Here is an 18,985-nt window from a genome sequence, read left to right on the forward strand (position 1 = left end):
GGCTGATAGGCAGGCTGGCTGTCTGGCTGATAGGCAGGCTGGCTGATAGGCAGGCTGGCTGGCTGGCTGATAGGCAGGCTGGCTGGCTGGCTGATAGGCAGGCTGGCTGGCTGGCTGATAGGCAGGCTGGCTGGCTGGCTGATAGGCAGGCTGGCTGGCTGATAGGCTGGCTGATAGGCTGGCTGATAGGCTGGCTGATAGGCTGGCTGATAGGCTGGCAGGCAGGCAGGCAGGCAGGAAGGCTGGCTGGCTGGCTGATAGGCTGGCTGGCTGGCTGGCTGGCTGATAGGCAGGCAGGCTGGCTGGCTGGCTGATAGGCAGGCAGGCTGGCTGGCTGGCTGGCTGATAGGCAGGCAGGCTGGCTGGCTGGCTGATAGGCAGGCAGGCTGGCTGGCTGGCTGATAGGCAGGCAGGCTGGCTGGCTGGCTGATAGGCAGGCAGGCTGGCTGGCTGGCTAATAGGCTGGCTGGCTGGCTGATAGGCAGGCTGGCTGGCTGATAGGCAGGCTGGCTGGCTGGCTGGCTGGCTGGCTGGCTGATAGGCAGGCTGGCTGGCTGGCTGGCTGATAGGCAGGCTGGCTGGCTGGCTGGCTGATAGGCAGGCTGGCTGGCTGGCTGATAGGCAGGCTGGCTGGCTGGCTGATAGGCAGGCTGGCTGGCTGGCTGATAGGCAGGCTGGCTGGCTGGCTGATAGGCAGGCTGGCTGGCTGGCTGATAGGCTGGCTGGCTGGCTTACTGATAGGCTGGCTGGCTGGCTGGCTGATAGGCTGGCTGGCTGATAGGCTGGCTGATTGGCTGGCTGGCTGATTGGCTGGCTGGCTTGCTGATAGGCAGGCTGGCTGGCTTGCTGATAGGCTGGCTGGCTGGCTGGCTGATAGGCTGGCTGATTGGCTGGCTGGCTGGCTGATTGGCTGGCTGATTGGCTGGCTGGCTGGCTGATTGGCTGGCTGGCTGATTGGCTGGCTGGCTGATTGGCTGGCTGGCTGATTGGCTGGCTGGCTGATTGGCTGGCTGGCTGATAGGCTGGCTGGCTGATTGGCTGATTGGCTGGCTGGATGGCTGGCTGGCTGATAGACTGGCTGAATGACAGGGGAAAGAGCATGGAAAAACATGACAAAAGACACATTTGGCCCTGTTTTCTTCCTGTAGGAGTAGATTTTAAGATCAAGACGGTGGAGCTGAGAGGGAAGAAGATCAGGTTGCAGATCTGGTGAGTCAACAGGAAGTCATCATAGGCCTCTGTCTGTTCCACTATCTCACACAGAAATGTGTTTCCATCCCTGTTAGTGAGCATTTCTCCTTGGCCAAGATAATCCATCCACCTGACAGGTGGGGCATATCAAAAATCTGATTAAACAGCATGATCATTTCACAGGTGCACCTTGTGCTGGGGGACAATAAAAGGCCACTCTAAAATGTGCAGTTTTGTTAAACAACACAATGCCACAGATGTCTCAAGTTTTGAGGGAGCATGCAATTGGCATTGCATGCAGGAACGTCCACCAGAGCTGTTGCCAGAGAACTGTAATGTTAATTTCTTTACCATAAGTCATTTTAGAGACTTTGGCAGTACATCCGACTGGCCTCACAACCGCAGACCACGTGTATGGCGTGGTGTGGGCGAGCAGTCTGTTGACGTCAACGTTGTGAACAGACTGCCCCGTGGTGGTAGGCATAAGCAAAGACAATGAATACAGTTGCATTTTTATTGATGGCACTTTGAATTTACAGATATACCGTGACAAGATATTTGTTTTTGGTCAGGGGTCAGGGGTCAAGAGGTATTTGTGATCAACTGATGGGTGTCTATTCCCCGGTCAATCCATAGATTAGGGTCTAATTTATTTATTTCAATTGACTGATTTCCTCATATGAACGGTAACTCTAAAATCTTTTTTACTTCACCTTTTTATTTAACGAGGCAAGTCATTTAAGAACAAATTCTTATAATTTGAACATATTCTTATTTTCAATGACGGCCTAGGAACAGTGGGTTAAACTGCCTGTTCAGGGGCGGAACAGATTTTTTTTACCTTGTCAGCTCGGGGATTCGATCTTGCAACCTTTCGGTTACTGGCCCAACGCTCTAACCACTAGGCTACGCTGCCGCTCCTCCCCTCTAACCACTAGGCTACGCTGCCGCCCATCCCCTCCAACCACTAGGCTACGCTGCCGCCCCTCCCCTCTAACCACTAGGCTACGCTGCCGCCCCTCCCCTCTAACCACTAGGCTACGCTGCCGCTCCTCCCCTCTAACCACTAGGCTACGCTGCCGCTCCTCCCCTCTAACCACTAGGCTACGCTGCCGCCCCTCCCCTCTAACCACTAGGCTACCCTGCCGCCCCTCCCCTCTAACCACTAGGCTACCCTGCCGCCCCTCCACTCTAACCACTAGGCTACGCTGCCGCCCCTCCCCTCTAACCACTAGGCTACGCTGCCGCCCCTCCCCTCTAACCACTAGGCTACGCTGCCGCCCCTCCACTCTAACCACTAGGCTACGCTGCCACCCCTCCCCTCTAACCACTAGGCTACGCTGCCGCCCCTCCCCTCTAACCACTAGGTTACCAGCCGCCCCTCCACTCTAACCACTAGGTTACCAGCCGCCCCTCCACCCCTCCACTCTAACCACTAGGCTACCCTGCCACCCCTCCCCTCTAACCACTAGGTTACCAGCCACCCCTCCACCCCTCCACTCTAACCACTAGGCTACGCTAGCCGTTATGATCTGGCCCCCTGACCGTCCACTCAAGAAGACATTGTCCCGTGGCTGAATGTAGTTTGATGACCCCTGACATACAACATTAAGTGACGCTTCAGTCGACAGTAATCGACCGTTCTGTTCAGTTACCTTCCGCTGCACAGAGTAGCTGACCTTTTCATGCTACGGCTACATGACACCACAGATACTGTAGCTACACATGCTGATGTTGCCATGTAGGATGAGTGTGTGACTGCTACCTGGGCTGAAATGTGTGCATAGCCTTCACTGATAACACAATTTGTTCTGTTTTTACCGACCTCGTCCCACTACTACCCTCATCCACTCCCAATCTCTCGTGTCCCTACCTCCACCCATCCCCCTGTCGGTTCAGGATGACTGTCTGCGTACTAGCTGGTGTCATCATGTCTCGTGCTGACTGCCTCCTCTCACCACCTGGTCTTGGCTGAGGCTCCATCACTGTGTCAGTCAGCCCTAACCTCTCTCTCTTTTTGTCTGTCAGCCTTAACCTCTCTCTTGGCCTGTCTGTCAGCCCTAACCTCTCTCTTGGCCTGTCTGTCAGCCCTAACCTCTCTCTTGGCCTGTCTGTCATCCCTAACCACTTCATGGGAGGCAACATCTAACCCTGCTCTGTCACTTCTACTTCTCTACTGCTGCTCATACACTGACTGGCGGACTGGCTAGCGGACTGACTGACTGGCTGGCGGACTGACTGACTGACTGACTGACTGGCTGGCGGGCTGACTGGCTGGCGGGCTGACTGGCTGGCTGGCGGACTGACTGACTGGCTGGCTGGCTGGCTGGCGGACTGACTGGCTGGCGGACAGGCTGGCTGGCTGGCGGACTGACTGACTGGCGGACTGGCTGACTGGCGGACTGGCTGACTGGCGGACTGGCTGACTGGCGGACTGACTGACTGGCTGGCGGACTGACTGGCGGACTGGCTGGCGGACTGACTGACTGACTGGCAGACTGGCTGGCTGGCGGACTGGCTGACTGGTGGACTGGCTGACTGGCGGACTGGCTGACTGGCGGACTGACTGGCTGGCTGGCGGACTGACTGGCGGACTGGCTGGCGGACTGACTGACTGACTGGCAGACTGGCTGGCTGGCGGACTGACTGACTGGTGGACTGGCTGGCTGGCGGACTGACTGCCGGACTGACTGACTGCCGGGCGGGCGGGCTGGCTGGCTAGCTGACTGACTGGCGGGCGGATTGACTAGCATGCGGGCGGATTGACTGACGGTCTGTTTACCTCTGCACCATAGTTGGCTAGATTTGTATATGGAAATTAATTCACATGAAGTTCAGCAATTTCTTAGTTTGTTAGTAGCTTTAATTAGTGCCTTGTTTTCCCTGACCAACACATGTTATTAGCTTTAACTAGGGCCTAGTTTTCCCTGACCAACCCATGTTATTAGCTTTAACTAGGGCCTAGTTTTCCCAGGTCATGTCAGGTGACTTGGTCTGGAAAACCTCATGGCCCTAACTCATAGCTCCGGTCTGATATGTGATGTGTGTCCTGTCTCTAACTCAAAAATCCAGTCTGATGTGTGTCCTGTCTCTAACTCATAGATCCAGTCATATATGTGTCCTGTCTCTAACTAATAGATCCAGTCTGATATGTGATGTGTCCTGTCTATAACTCATGGATCCAGTCTGATAAGTGACGTGTCCTGTACCTCCAGGGATACAGCTGGTCAGGAGAGGTTCAACAGTATAACCTCAGCCTACTACCGTGGGGCCAAAGGCATAGTACTGGTCTATGACATCACCAAGCAGGAAACGTTTGACGACCTTCCCAAGTGGATGAAGATGATCGACAAGGTAAAAAGGGATCTTATCAATACATTACCTTACATCATTGTGGATTATCATTGATAACAGAAATCATTATGTTTGTCATTTGTCAAATCATTTCTAGGGAGTTTTTCCTAGCCACCGTGCTTCTACACCTGCATTGCTTGCTGTTTGGGGTTTTAGGCTGGGTTTCTGTACAGCACTTTGAGATATCAGCTGATGTACGAAGGGCTTTATAAATACATTTGATTTGATGTAGTACTAGGCACAAAGGACCAGCCCGGAACACCACTGGGATGGGCCACATTACCTCTCTTCTCCTCTCTGTTACTACAGTAATATACACTAACGTTCAAAAGTTTGGGGTCACTTTAGAAAATGGCCTTGTTTTTGAAAAGAAAAGCAAAATAAAATTTGTTCGTTATAATAACATCAAATTGATCAGAAATACAGTGTCGACATTGTTAATGTTGTAAATGACTATTGTAGCTGGAAACGGCTAATTAAAAAATGTTTTTTTGAATATCTACATAGGCATACAGAGGTCCATTATCAGCACCCATCACTCCTGCTTTCCAATGGCACGTTGTGTTAGTTAATCCAAGTTTATCATTTTAAAAGGCTAATTGATCACTAGAAAACCCTTTGGAAATTATGTTGGCACAGCTGAAAACTGTTCTGATTAAAGAAGCAATAAAACTGGCCTTCTTTAGACTAGTTGAGTATCTGGAGCATCAGTATTTGTGGGTTCGATTGCAGGCTCAAAATGTCCAGAAACAAATAACTTTCTTCTGAAACTCGTCAGTCTATTCTTGTTCTGAGAAATTAAGGCTATTCCATGCGAGAAATTGCCAAGAAACTGAAGATCTCGTACAACGCTGTGTAATACTCCCTTCACAGAACAGCGCAAACTGGCTCTAACCAGAATAGAAAGAAGAGTGGGAGGCCCCGGTGCACAACTGCGCAAGAGGACAAGTACATTAGAGTGTCTTGTTTGAGAAACAGACGCCTCACAAGTCCTCAACTGGCAGCTTCATTAAATAGTACCAGCGAAACACCAGTCTCAACGTCAACAGTGAAGAGGCGAATCCGGGATGCTCTTTCCATGCTGATTAGAGCTTCTGTGAAGGGAGTAGTACACAGTACATACATCTCATCTCTCTCCTCTCTGTCATTGGCCAGTATGCTTCAGAAGAGGCAGAGCTGCTGCTGGTGGGGAACAAGCTGGACTGTGAGACGGACCGCATCATCACTAAACAGACTGCGGAGAGGGTGAGTCTAATACTGATCTACAATCAGTTGACGGGAAAAACCTTCTCAGAGAGGAAATTTACCCAAGTCAGGGTTTTCTTTACTTCTAATCTTCACTGATGGATTTAACGGATTCTTGTGTAGAGCATCACAGTACTAATGTACATCACAGTACTAATGTACATCACAGTACTAATATACATCGCAGTACTAATATACATCGCAGTACTAATATACATCGTACATCACAGTACTGATGTACATCGCAGTACTGATGTACATCGCAGTACTGATGTACATCGTAGTACTGATGTACATCGCAGTGCTGTACTGTACATCGCAGTACTAATTATATCGCAGTACTAATTATATCGCAGTACTAATTATATCACAGTACTGTACATCACATCACAGTACTAATGTACATCACAGTACTAATGTACATCACAGTACTAATGTACATCACAGTACTAATGTACATCACATTACTCTACATCACAGTACTGATATACATCACAGTACTAATATACATCACAGTACTATACATGATCTCAAACCCTGGGGAAATAATATTAGTTGACTCATAATTCTATGATTTTATAATTTATTGATTTTAATTGATAGATTTTGACCTTGGTATCATCATGTCTCGGGTTCCCAGTTTACCTCCAGGATATCTGGGATGCGTTTCTGCGAGGCTAGTGCCAAGGATAACTTTAACGTGGAGGAGTGCTTTCTGAAACTAGTGGACGACATTCTAGCAAAGGTCAGTAGGAATCGTCCCTGTGCTATTTAACTATACGGCGCTTATTTTGTTGACCTGCGACCTACACTGTGTGGACAAAACATTAGGAACACCTTCCCCTTTCGCCCTCAGAACAGCCTGACTTCATCGGGGGCATGGACACTACAAGGTGTTGAAAGCGTTTCCACAGGGATGCTGGCCCATGTTGACTCCAATGCTTCCCACAGTTGCGTCCAGTTGGCTGGATGTCCTTTGTGTGGTGGATCATTCTGGATCCACACGGGGAAACTGTTGAGTGTGAAAAAACCCAGCAGTGTTGCAGTTTTTGACACAAACCGGTGTGCCTGGCACCTACTACCATACCCTGTTCAAAGGCACTTTTAATATTTTGTCTTGCCCATTCACCCTCTGAATGACACACATACAAAATGAATGTCTCAAGGCTTAAAAATCCTTCTTCTCCTCCCCTTCATCTACACTGATTTGAAGTGGATTTAACAAGAGACATCAATAAGGGATCATAACTTTCACCTGGTCAGTCTGTGTCATGGTGTTCCTAATGTTTTGGCTCCTACTACCACCACACAATCCATTTCTCAATTGTCTCAATACTTAAAAAATCCTTCTTTAACCCGTCTCCTCTCCTTCATCTACACTGATTGAAGTGGATTTAACAAGAGACATCAATAACATCTCAATGATGATCAATGGAAACAGGATGCATCTGAGCTCAATTTCTAGTCTCATAGCAACGGGTCTGAATAACTATGTCAATAAATGAGCAGAAATATCTAAAAACAGGTTTTCGCTTTGTCATTATGGGGTATTGTGATGTCATTATGGGGTATTGTGATGTCATTATGGGGTATTGTGATGTCATTATGGGGTATTGTGATGTCATTATGGGGTATTGTGTGTAGATTGCTGAGAATTTTTATTCATTTAATCAATTTTTAAAATAAGGCTGTAACGTGGAAAAAGTCAACTGGTCTGAATACTTTTCGAATGCTCTGTTAACACTGGAGTTGCTTACCAAGACGACGTTGAATGTTCCCGAGTGGCCTAGTTACCGTTTTGACTTAAATCAGCTTGAAAATCTATGGCAAGACTTGAAAATGTCTGTCTAGCAATGATCAACAACCAACTTGACCGAGCTTGAAGAATTATTTGAAAGAATAAAAAGCAAATATCTTACAATTCAGGTCGACTTGACCCAACAACACTCACAGCTGTAATCGCTGCCAAAGGTGATTCTAACATGTATTGACTCAAAGGGGTTGAATACTAATCTAATCAAGATATATTTTTATTTTAATTAAAATCTTGAAAAAAAAGATTCCACTTTGACCTTAAAGAGCATTATTTGTGGATCAAAAAGATGATAATTTAAATCTAGTTTAATCTCGCTTTGTATCATAAGAAAAGCTGTTATAAAAGTCAAGGGGTGTGAATACTTTCTGATCCCATTTAGATCTGGGACTCCATTTAGTGTCCCGTCCCCCCCCCGGTATCTATAGCTTCCCTCCCCATTTCCTATAACTGTACCTGTTGTAATAGTGTATAATATGTACAGGGACTTCAAGATGTATTCACACCCCTTGACTTATTCCACATTTTATTGTGACAGTCTGAATTCAAAATGGATTAAAGATTATTTTTTATTTTTTTGTCTCACCCATCTATACACAACGTGTAAACACACAGTGAACTTGTTTTTAGCTAATTTTATTGAAAATGAAATACAGAAATAAGTATTCACACCTTTTTGCTAAGACACTCCAAATTGAGCTCAGGTGCATCCAAATATCCTTTGATCCTCCTTGAGATGTCACTACAACTTGATTGGCCAATTCAACTGTTCGGACATGATTTTAAAAAGAAACAAACCCGTCTATATAAAGTCCCACAGTTGACAGTGTATGTTAGAGCAAAAACTATACCATTAAGTCCAAGGAACTGTCTGTAGATCTCTGAGATAAGAGTTGTGATGAGGCATATGTCTGGGGAAGTTTATAAAACAATTACTAGTGTTTAAAGTTTTTCCAAGGGCACAGTGGATGGAAAAAAACAAAACATGAATCTACCCAGACTGCATAGAGCTGTCCAACCAAACTGAGCAACCGGGCGAGCAACACCTTGATCAGGGAGGTGAGAAGCACCTTGATCAGGGAGGCGAGAGGCACCTTGATCAGGGAGGCGAGAGGCACCTTGATCAGGGAGGCGAGCAGCACCTTGATCAGGGAGGCGAGCAGCACCTTGATCAGGGAGGCGAGCAAGAGCCCAATGACCACTCTGACAGAATTGCAGAGTTCATTGGCTGACATGGGAGAACCTGCCAGAAGGACAACAGTCTCCGCAGCACTTCACCAATCTGGTCTTTATGGGAGAGTGGCCAGACGGAAGCCTCTCCTGAGAACAAGGCACAAAACGGCACGCCTGGAGTTTTCACAAAGGCATGTAAAATATTCTGTGGTCTGTGGAGATAAACATTTTACTCTTTGGCCTGAATGCAAGACACTATGTCTGAAGAAACCAGGCACAGCTCATCACCCGTCTAACACTATTCCTACTGTGAAACACGGTGGTGGCAGCATCATGCTATGGGGATGCCTTCCAGCATCAGCAACTGATAGAGGGAACAATGAATGGAGGCAAATCCTTATTGAGAACCTGCTTCAGAGTGCAAATGACTTTAGATTAGGGCAAAGATTTACATTCCAACAGGACAATGACACCAAGTATACAGCCAAAGCAATGTTGCAATGGCTTCAGAACAAGAATGTGAAAGTCCTTGAGTGGTCCAGCCTTGAAGCCCAGAATCAAATCCTATTGAAAATTTGTGGAAAGACTTGAAGATTGCTGTTCACCGCCGCTCCCCATCTAATTTATGAGAAGTTGAGAAAATCTGCAAGGAAGAATGGGAGAAAATCCCCAAACCCAGATGTGCAAAGCTGAGTCTGACAAACCCAATGTGCTTCTACAAAGTATTCAGTGGGGTGTGAATACTTAAAAAAAATTATACATCTTTATTTAATTTTAAATACATTTGCTAATATTCCTAAAAACATGTATTGACTTTGTCATAATGGGTTATTGTGTGTAGATGGGTGAGATTTTTTTGTTATTCCATTTTGAATTCAGGCTGTAACACAACAAAATGTGGAATAAGTCACGGGGTGTGAATACTTTCTGAAAGCGCTACAACTTTTAATAGTCGTTATAAACCGGGGTGGTTCGAGCCCTGAATGCTGATTGGCTGACAGCTGTGTAGTATATCAGACCGTATACCACGGGTATGACAAAACATTTATTTTTACTGCTCTTAATTACGTTGGTTACCAGTTTATAATAGCAATGAGGCACCTTTGTGGTATATATGGTCAATATACCACGGCTGTATCCAGGCGCTCAGCGTTGCGTCGTGCAATAGAACAGCCCCCCCCCCCGGGCCTTATTGCTTGATTATACCCTTCTAATACTGGTAAGTCATTTGGTATATTCCACACCACCTGAAGCACTAATCATGACTTGCCTATTAACTTCCTATTCTGTCTTCTGGTCACCAGATGCCTCTAGAGATTCCCAACAGGAAGCTCTCCAACAGCATCCTGTCTCTGCAGCCTGAACCAGAAGTGCCTCCCGAGCTCAACCCGCCACGCATGCACTGTTGCTGAGATGACTCCCCTCTCAACTCTCCATCACATCCCCCTCGACCACACCCCCCTCGACCACACCCCCCTCAACTACACCCCCTCGACTACACCCCCCTCGACTACACCCCCCTCGTCTACACCCCCCTCGTCTACACCCACCTCGACCACACCCCCCTCGTCTACACCCCCCTCGTCTACACCCCCTCGTCTACACCCCCCTCGACCACACCCCCCTCGACCACACCCCCCTCGTCTACACCCCCTCGTCTACACCCCCCTCGTCTACACCCCCCTCGTCTACACCCCCCTCGACTACACCCCCCTCGTTCTACACCCCCCTCGACTATATCTCTCCTCTCAACCATTCTGGCCACCAGAGTGCAGCACAACCAAGCAGAAGTCCGATATCAGGAGGAGGAGAGTGAAGGCTGCATTCCAAATGGAAATAGCTTCCATATATATATATATAGTGCACTACTTTGTACCAGCGGCCTTTTATAAGGCATAGAGTGCCATTTGGGATGCATCCGAAGAGTCAGTTGTTGCTGCAAGGAGCTTTGTACCCTCTGCTCTGACACCCCTTCTCTGATCGATGCTGTCACACCCCTTCTCTGACCCCCTTCTCTGATCGATGCTGTCACACCCCTTCTCTGACCCCCGCTCTAACCCCTTCTCTGATCGATGCTGTCACTTCCCTCTCTGACCCCTTCTCTGACCCCTGCTCTGACCCCCGCTCTAACCCCTTCTCTGATCGATGCTGTCACTTCCCTCTCTGACCCCTTCTCTGACCGATTCGGCATACTCTCATTTCTACTTCTATCCCGTAGCTGTATGATATGACACGTCACACTAACACCCCCCCCCCACGTCCCTTTGTCTACACACACCTGTCCACGGACACCTGTCCACGGACACCTGTCCACGCGCACCTGTACACACGCACCTGTACACACGCACCTGTACACACGCACCTGTACACACGCACCTGCCCAGACTACCTCATCCACGGGCCTGCTTGGCTAGCTGTGCCTCGCAGCCAAGTGCCTTCTAGGTAGAGATTCCTCTGGTTATATATACACACACACACACACACACACGCACACACAGACACACACACATGGGGACAACTTGAGAAAGAAGAGGAACACACACACACCTGACTTCACTGAGGGAGTGGAGCTCCTGACCCTGCACTAAGTATATCTTACCTCTGAAGTCAGTATTCTCTACTGTACAGGAAGGAACATGGATTCTCCTCATCTAAAGTCAGTATTCTCTACTGTACAGGAAGGAACATGGATTCTTGTCATATTGCACACTGCAACATTAGATAGAAAATCTTCTCGTATATAGTTTCACATAGACCGTTTTAACCCTGATTTATCACGTAGTAACTTGAATTAGATCCAGTATTGGGTCTAGAGTCAGATGAAAACAACATGTTGAGAAAAGCTGTCTTTCAGGGCTGAAGTAATCTAGATATACTTAGAAAACGGTCTTGGATTGGACTCATTTTAAATCGACAGGATCCTCGTGAAGAATTGTGTGTATTTACACAACCAATAATGACACAGCCTTAACAGTAGTTGGTTTGTTGTGTGTGTCGCCGTTCATTTCTGTCTGTCTTGCCTTACAGTATTATAAGAGTGTCTTAGAATGGTTTCCTGGTCTGTTTGTTCATTGTACTGTTTTGCACTATAATCGATGACAGCTAGTTAAACTCCTATGCTAAAATGTGGGTGGGGGGGAGTGCAAATATAAAGTATTAAATTAGTTAGCAGCACTAATAATGATGAATAAAAACAAACCTTGTTTCAATGTTGAACCCTATCAGTACTATTCATTAGTGCACACCGTAGCAAAATGTTTTTTTGCAACGGAGACAAGTTTTTCTGATTGGACAATTCAGATAGTCCCCTGTTTCAGTCTGTTTTCTTCTGTTTTGGTGCCTAGTGACAATGTTTTTGAGTGGACAGAAGTGCAGTGGCTGATGGGTAGTGTAGTTTTTGAGGCATCTACGTACAGTCACTATGAAGACAGGAGGAGGCTACGTACAGTCACTATGAAGACAGGAGGAGGTAGCTACGTACAGTCACTATGAAGACAGGAGGAAGTAGCTACGTACAGTCACTGAAGACAGGAGGCTACGTACAGTCACTATGAAGACAGGAGGAGGCTACGTACAGTCACTATGAAGACAGGAGGAGGTAGCTACGTACAGTCACTATGAAGACAGGAGGAAGTAGCTACGTACAGTCACTATGAAGACAGGAGGAGGCTACGTACAGTCACTGTGAAGACAGGAGGTAGCTAAGTACAGTCGCTATGAAGACAGGGGGCTACGTACAGTCACTATGAAGACAGGAGGAGGCTACGTACAGTCACTATGAAGACAGGAGGAAGTAGCTACGTACAGTCACTATGAAGACAGGAGCTACACTATATACACAACAGTATGTAGACCCCTTTCGAATGAGTGGTTTGGCTATTTCAGCCACACCCGTTGCTGACAGGTGTATAAAATCGAGCACACAGCCATGCAATCTCCATTGACAATCATTGGCAGTAGAATGGCCTTACTGAAGAGCTCAGTGACTTTCAACGTGGCATCGTATTAGGATGCCACCATTCCAACAAGTCAGTTTGTTAAATCTCTGCCCTGCTATAGCTTCCCCCGGTCAACTGTAAGTGCTGTTATTGTGAAGTGGACATTTCTAGGAGCAACAACGGCTCAGCCGAGAATTGGTAGACCACACAAGCTCACCGAACGGGACCGCCGAGTGCTGAAGGACATTGTGCATAAAAATGGTTTGTCTTCGGTTGCAACACTCACTATCAAGTTCCAAACTACTTCTCGAAGCAATGTCAGCGTAATAACTGTTCGTCGGGAGCTTCATGAAATGAGTTTCCATGGCCGAGCAACCGCACACAAGGCTAAGATCACCATGCACAATGTCAAGCGTCGGTTGGAGTGGTGTAAAGCTCACCGCGATTGAAACTCTGGAACAGTGGGAACGGGTTCTCTGGAGTGATGAATCATACGTCACCATCTGGCAGTCCAACGGAAGAATCTGAGTTTGATAGATGCCAGAAGAACGCTACCTTCCCCCATACATAGTGACAACTGTAAAGTTTGGTGGAGGAGGAATAAAGAGCTCTGGGACTGTTTTTCATGGTTCGGACTCGTTAGTTCCTCGTGTTTTCACTTCCCCTGAGTTGCAATACCACTTAAAGATGATCCCTCCATAAAGATGTTATAATTTATGCGTTGAATTTAGAAAGACGAACGCTATAAGATTTTTTTTTTCAATTCCATTGTTGTTGGAAAGGTTTGGTGGTGTCAAATTGCACAAACAGTATTGGGATGACTCCAGAATAGACCTTGACTTGACTCATGGATTGATATATAATGAACTATTAACCTCAATGCCTAGGTCTACATCTGCTGTCGGTCTACATTGATCAAACCCCAACCAGACACTATTGAAATTGTCAGAAAAGAGACATATCTATGTGAAGTTAATGATGTTTCAGACCAGTTAGAGAGTCCATCCTGCCCAGATTAGCTAGTTGTCATAGTAATGTTTGAAAGATAAACCTAAGATCTGAAGCCTACCAACCTACTGAAAATGAAATAAATGTTCGGCTTGTTTTGTGTCGAGAAGAGTGTCGCTCACATTGGTCTTTGCTTAAATTGGGATTCCAACATGTTTTATCAATATGCGCATAATGGTTTAGGTCAATATGCAAAAAAAATATTTTGAAGTAAACTAACAGACTTTATGTAAGAAGACACAGAATCCTAAACCCCTAGAGAATAATAGCTTGATCTAATAAAAAATAAAAATAAACACCTTTGTCTGCCAGTTGTATTATTTATCATCGATTGGCTAATTTATGCACCTAAAGATTTTGTCCAGTGATATACCTGACCCTGATACCTGTTCAGTAAACTGTTATTACTAACCCCAATGGTCACTGCTGATTGGCTAGTCAGTACAACTAAGTCAAATACACTAATGCACTGATTCAATGACACGTAACTCACCTGTCCTAATCCTTGAGCAATTAGGGAGGAATAGACACGAATTGACCTTTTTAGATTAGTGTCTAGTGGTCCCTACTTCATATATAACTGTCATTTAACCAGCGCTGTTATCTTTTTCTGCTTGGTTATTGGGGTCCCTTCTAGGATCTTGATTATTGGGGTCCCTTCTAGGATCTTGTTTATTGGGGTCTCTTCTAGGATCTTGATTATTGGGGTCCCTTCTAGGATCTTCATTATTGGGGTCCCTTCTAGGATCTTGATTATTGGGGTCCCTTCTAGGATCTTGATTATTGGGGTCCCTTCTAGGATCTTGATTATTGGGGTCCCTTCTAGGATCTTGATTATTGGGGTCCCTTCTAGGATCTTGATTATTGGGGTCCCTTCTAGGACCTTGATTATTGGGGTCCCTTCTAGGACATTGGTTATTGGGGTCCCTTCTAGGACCTTGGTTATTGGGGTCCCTTCTAGGATCTTGATTATTGGGGTCCCTTCTAGGACCTTGATTATTGGGGTCCCTTCTAGGACATTGGTTATTGGGGTCACTTCTAGGACCTTGGTTATTGGGGTCTCTTCTAGGATCTTGATTATTGGGGTCCCTTCTAGGATCTTGATTATTTGGGTCCCTTTTAGGATCTTGGTTATTGGGGTCCCTTCTAGGACCTTGGTTATTGGGGTCCCTTCTAGGACCTTGGTTATTGGGGTCCCTTCTAGGACCTTGGTTATTGGGGTCCCTTCTAGGACCTTGGTTATTGGGGTCCCTTCTAGGGCCTTGGTTATTGGGGTCCCTTCTAGGAGCTTCATTATTGGGGTCCCTTCTAGGACCTTGGTTATTGGTCCCCTTCTAGGATCTTGATTATTGGGGTCCCTTCTAGGATCTTCATTATTGGGGTCCCTTCTAGGATCTTCATTATTGGAGCCCCTTCTAGGACCTTGATTATTGGGGTCCCTTCTAGGATCTTGATTATTGGGGTCCCTTCTAGGACATTGGTTATTGGGGTCCCTTCTAGGATCTTGATTATTGGGGTCCCTTATAGGATCTTGATTATTGGGGTCCCTTCTAGGATCTTGGTTATTGGGGTCCCTTCTAGGATCTTGGTTATTGGGGCCCCTTCTAGGACCTTGGTTATTGGGGCCCCTTCTAGGATCTTGTTTATTGGGGTCTCTTCTAGGATCTTCATTATTGGAGCCCCTTCTAGGATCTTGATTATTGGGGTCCCTTCTAGGATCTTCATTATTGGGGTCCCTTCTAGGACATTGGTTATTGGGGTCCCTTCTAGGACCTTGATTATTGGGGTCCCTTCTAGGACATTGGTTATTGGGGTCCCTTCTATGATCTTGGTTATTGGGGTCCCTTATAGGATCTTGATTATTGGGGTCCCTTCTAGGATCTTGGTTATTGGGGTCCCTTCTAGGATCTTGGTTATTGGGGCCCCTTCTAGGATCTTGTTTATTGGGGTCTCTTCTAGTATCTTCATTATTGGGGTCCCTTCTAGGATCTTCATTATTGGAGCCCCTTCTAGGATCTTGATTATTGGGGTCCCTTCTAGGATCTTCATTATTGGGGTCCCTTCTAGGATCTTCATTATTGGAGCCCCTTCTAGGTCCTTGATTATTGGGGTCCCTTCTAGGATCTTGATTATTGGGGTCCCTTCTAGGATCTTGATTATTGGGGTCCCTTCTAGGATCTTGGTTATTGGGGTCCCTTCTAGGATCTTGGTTATTGGGGTCCCTTCTAGGATCTTGGTTATAGGGTGCACTTCTAGGATCTTCATTATTGGAGCCCCTTCTAGGACTTTGATTATTGGGGTCCCTTCTAGGATCTTGGTTATTGGGGTCCCTTCTAGGACCTTGATTATTGGGGTCCCTTCTAGGATCTTGATTATTGGGGTCCCTTATAGGATCTTGATTATTGGGGTCCCTTCTAGGATCTTGGTTATTGGGGTCCCTTCTAGGACCTTGATTATTGGGGTCCCTTCTAGGACATTGGTTATTGGGGTCCCTTCTATGATCTTGGTTATTGGGGTCCCTTATAGGATCTTGATTATTGGGGTCCCTTCTAGGATCTTGGTTATTGGGGTCCCTTCTAGGATCTTGGTTATTGGGGCCCCTTCTAGGATCTTGTTTATTGGGGTCTCTTCTAGTATCTTCATTATTGGGGTCCCTTCTAGGATCTTCATTATTGGAGCCCCTTCTAGGATCTTGATTATTGGGGTCCCTTCTAGGATCTTCATTATTGGGGTCCCTTCTAGGATCTTCATTATTGGAGCCCCTTCTAGGTCCTTGATTATTGGGGTCCCTTCTAGGATCTTGATTATTGGGGTCCCTTCTAGGATCTTGATTATTGGGGTCCCTTCTAGGATCTTGATTATTGGGGTCCCTTCTAGGATCTTGGTTATTGGGGTCCCTTCTAGGATCTTGGTTATTGGGGTCCCTTCTAGGATCTTGGTTATAGGGTGCACTTCTAGGATCTTCATTATTGGAGCCCCTTCTAGGACTTTGATTATTGGGGTCCCTTCTAGGATCTTGGTTATTGGGGTCCCTTCTAGGACCTTGATTATTGGGGTCCCTTCTAGGATCTTGATTATTGGGGTCCCTTATAGGATCTTGATTATTGGGGTCCCTTCTAGGATCTTGGTTATTGGGGTCCCTTCTAGGATCTTGGTTATTGGGGCCCCTTCTAGGACCTTGGTTATTGGGGCCCCTTCTAGGATCTTGTTTATTGGGGTCTCTTCTAGGATCTTCATTATTGGGGTCCCTTCTAGGATCTTCATTATTGGAGCCCCTTCTAGGACCTTGATTATTGGGGTCCCTTCTAGGATCTTGATTATTGGGGTCCCTTCTAGGATCTTGATTATTGGGGTCCCTTCTATGATCTTGGTTATTGGGGTCCCTTCTATGATCTTGGTTATTGGGGTCCCTTCTAGGATCTTGGTTATTGGGGTCCCTTCTAGGATCTTGGTTATTGGGGTCCCTTCTAGGACCTTGATTATTGGGGTCCCTTCTAGGACCTTGATTATTGGGGTCCCTTCTAGGACCTTGATTATTGGGGTCCCTTCTAGGACCAGATTCAAGTCTTTGGAGTTCATGCAAGCAAGGCGTTTGAGGTTTTCACTTGGAAGCGTTTCAGTGCTGAGTTTTGGGGTGCATGTGGTATTGGTTACATGCAGGGTGGAATTGGGTGGGGAAAATGAGCTGAATTCCTAGTACTATGACAACTTAGCAAAATGTGGTAACTTAGCCATTTTTATTTTTCCTTCAATTCCACTCCTGGTTACATGTTTTAGATTGATTCTTGATCTGTGCTTCCCATTCTAACAATCAATTAAAAGATTCTAAGATTGATTCAAGATTGATCGATTGAGATCAGATATTAAACAAATGTACACTAACACGGTTAGCAATTTAACATGGCATTAACCATGATCTCTGTCCTATAGACAAGCCTTACTATACTGTGCTGTGTCAGATTACAAATACTCTTTACCATGCAGTCTTCTGTAACATACAGTATATGTGTCCTCTAAACATGAAAGACTATACATTGTATCGGGATTGGCGTCAGTCAATTCAGGAAGTGATATGAATTTTTAAAATCCAAGCATGTAAAAAAATAAAAAATGCTTAAGATAAATGTTCTTCTCCTTTTCAGACTACCCAGAAGTCACTGAAAATAGATGCCCTTTTTCAGTTAATTTCCTGAAGTCGTTGACTTCCATTGGAATTGACCCTGTACCTGCTTTGTATTAATCAATTAGTTATTTGGAAGATAAAAACAGTTGGCATGTTTTTAAAGTGGATTTGTGGTATTTTTTAACTAATGAAGTGAAAATAAAGAGATATATTTATTACCAACTACTGTCAGACACATTTTATTTTATTTTTATTTGAAATACACCTAACACAAAATATAAACGCAACCTGTAAAGTGTGAAATAAAAGATCCCAGAAATGTTCCATATGCACAAAAAGCTTTTTTTTCTCAGATTTTGTGCGCAAATTTGTTTACATCCCCGTTAGTGAGCATTTCTCCTTCACCAAGATAATCCATCCACCTGACAGGTGTGGCATACCAAGAAGCTGATTAAACAGCATGATCATTTCACAGGTGCACCTTGTGCCAGGGGACAATCAAAGGCCACTCTAAAATCTGCAGTTTTGTCAAACAACACAATGCCACAGATGTCTCAAGTTTTGAGGGAGCATGCAATTGGCATGCTGACTGCAGGAATGTCCACCAGAGCTGTTGCCAGAGAATATCATTTTAATTTCTCTACCATAAGCCGCCTCCAACCGGCCTCACAACCGCAGAACATGTGTCACCAGGCCAGCCCAGGACCTCCACATCCTCACCAGGGTCTTGACCTGACTGCAGTTCAGCGTCGGAGCCGACTTCAGTGGGCAAATGCTCGCGTTCGATGGCCGCTGGAGAAGTGTGATCTTCACGGATGAATCCCAGATTCAAATGTCCCGGGCAGACGGCGTCGTGTGGGCAAGCGGTTTGCTGATGTCAACGTTGTGAACAGAGTGCCCCATGGTGGCGGTGCGGATATGGTATGGGCAGGCTTAAGCTACGGACAACGAACACAATTGCATTTTACTGATGGCAATTTGAATGCACAGAGATACCGTGACGAGATCCTGAGAACACTTGTCGTGCCATTCATCCACCGCCATCACCTCATGTTTCAGTGTGATAATGCACGGCCCCATGTCGCAAGGATCTGTACACAATTCCTGGAAGCTGATAATAGTCCCAGTTCTTCCATGGCC

General features: G+C 46.2%; 1 protein-coding gene across 3 annotated transcripts in view; it reads left to right on the top strand.

Annotated features, from left to right (window-relative positions):
- LOC109880114 (ras-related protein Rab-12) overlaps positions 1 to 18,061 on the top strand; it is a 25,535-nt gene extending 7,474 nt beyond the window's left edge. The window contains exons 2-6 of one of the 3 annotated variants that reach the window (XM_020472358.2): positions 1,149 to 1,209; positions 4,407 to 4,545; positions 5,701 to 5,790; positions 6,431 to 6,535; positions 10,081 to 11,992. In XM_020472358.2, the coding sequence (XP_020327947.2) occupies positions 1,149 to 1,209; positions 4,407 to 4,545; positions 5,701 to 5,790; positions 6,431 to 6,535; positions 10,081 to 10,188 (503 nt within the window). In that variant the 3' untranslated portion in view covers positions 10,189 to 11,992. Of the gene's footprint in view, positions 1 to 1,148; positions 1,210 to 4,406; positions 4,546 to 5,700; positions 5,791 to 6,430; positions 6,536 to 10,080 lie in introns of all 3 variants that reach the window. The other 2 variants (XM_031810314.1, XM_031810315.1) reach the window with 2 other exon arrangements.
- The last annotated feature ends 924 nt before the right edge of the window (positions 18,062 to 18,985 follow it).

Source organism: Oncorhynchus kisutch, linkage group LG30 (assembly GCF_002021735.2).
Source record: "Oncorhynchus kisutch isolate 150728-3 linkage group LG30, Okis_V2, whole genome shotgun sequence".
Classification (NCBI taxonomy): domain Eukaryota; kingdom Metazoa; phylum Chordata; class Actinopteri; order Salmoniformes; family Salmonidae; genus Oncorhynchus; species Oncorhynchus kisutch.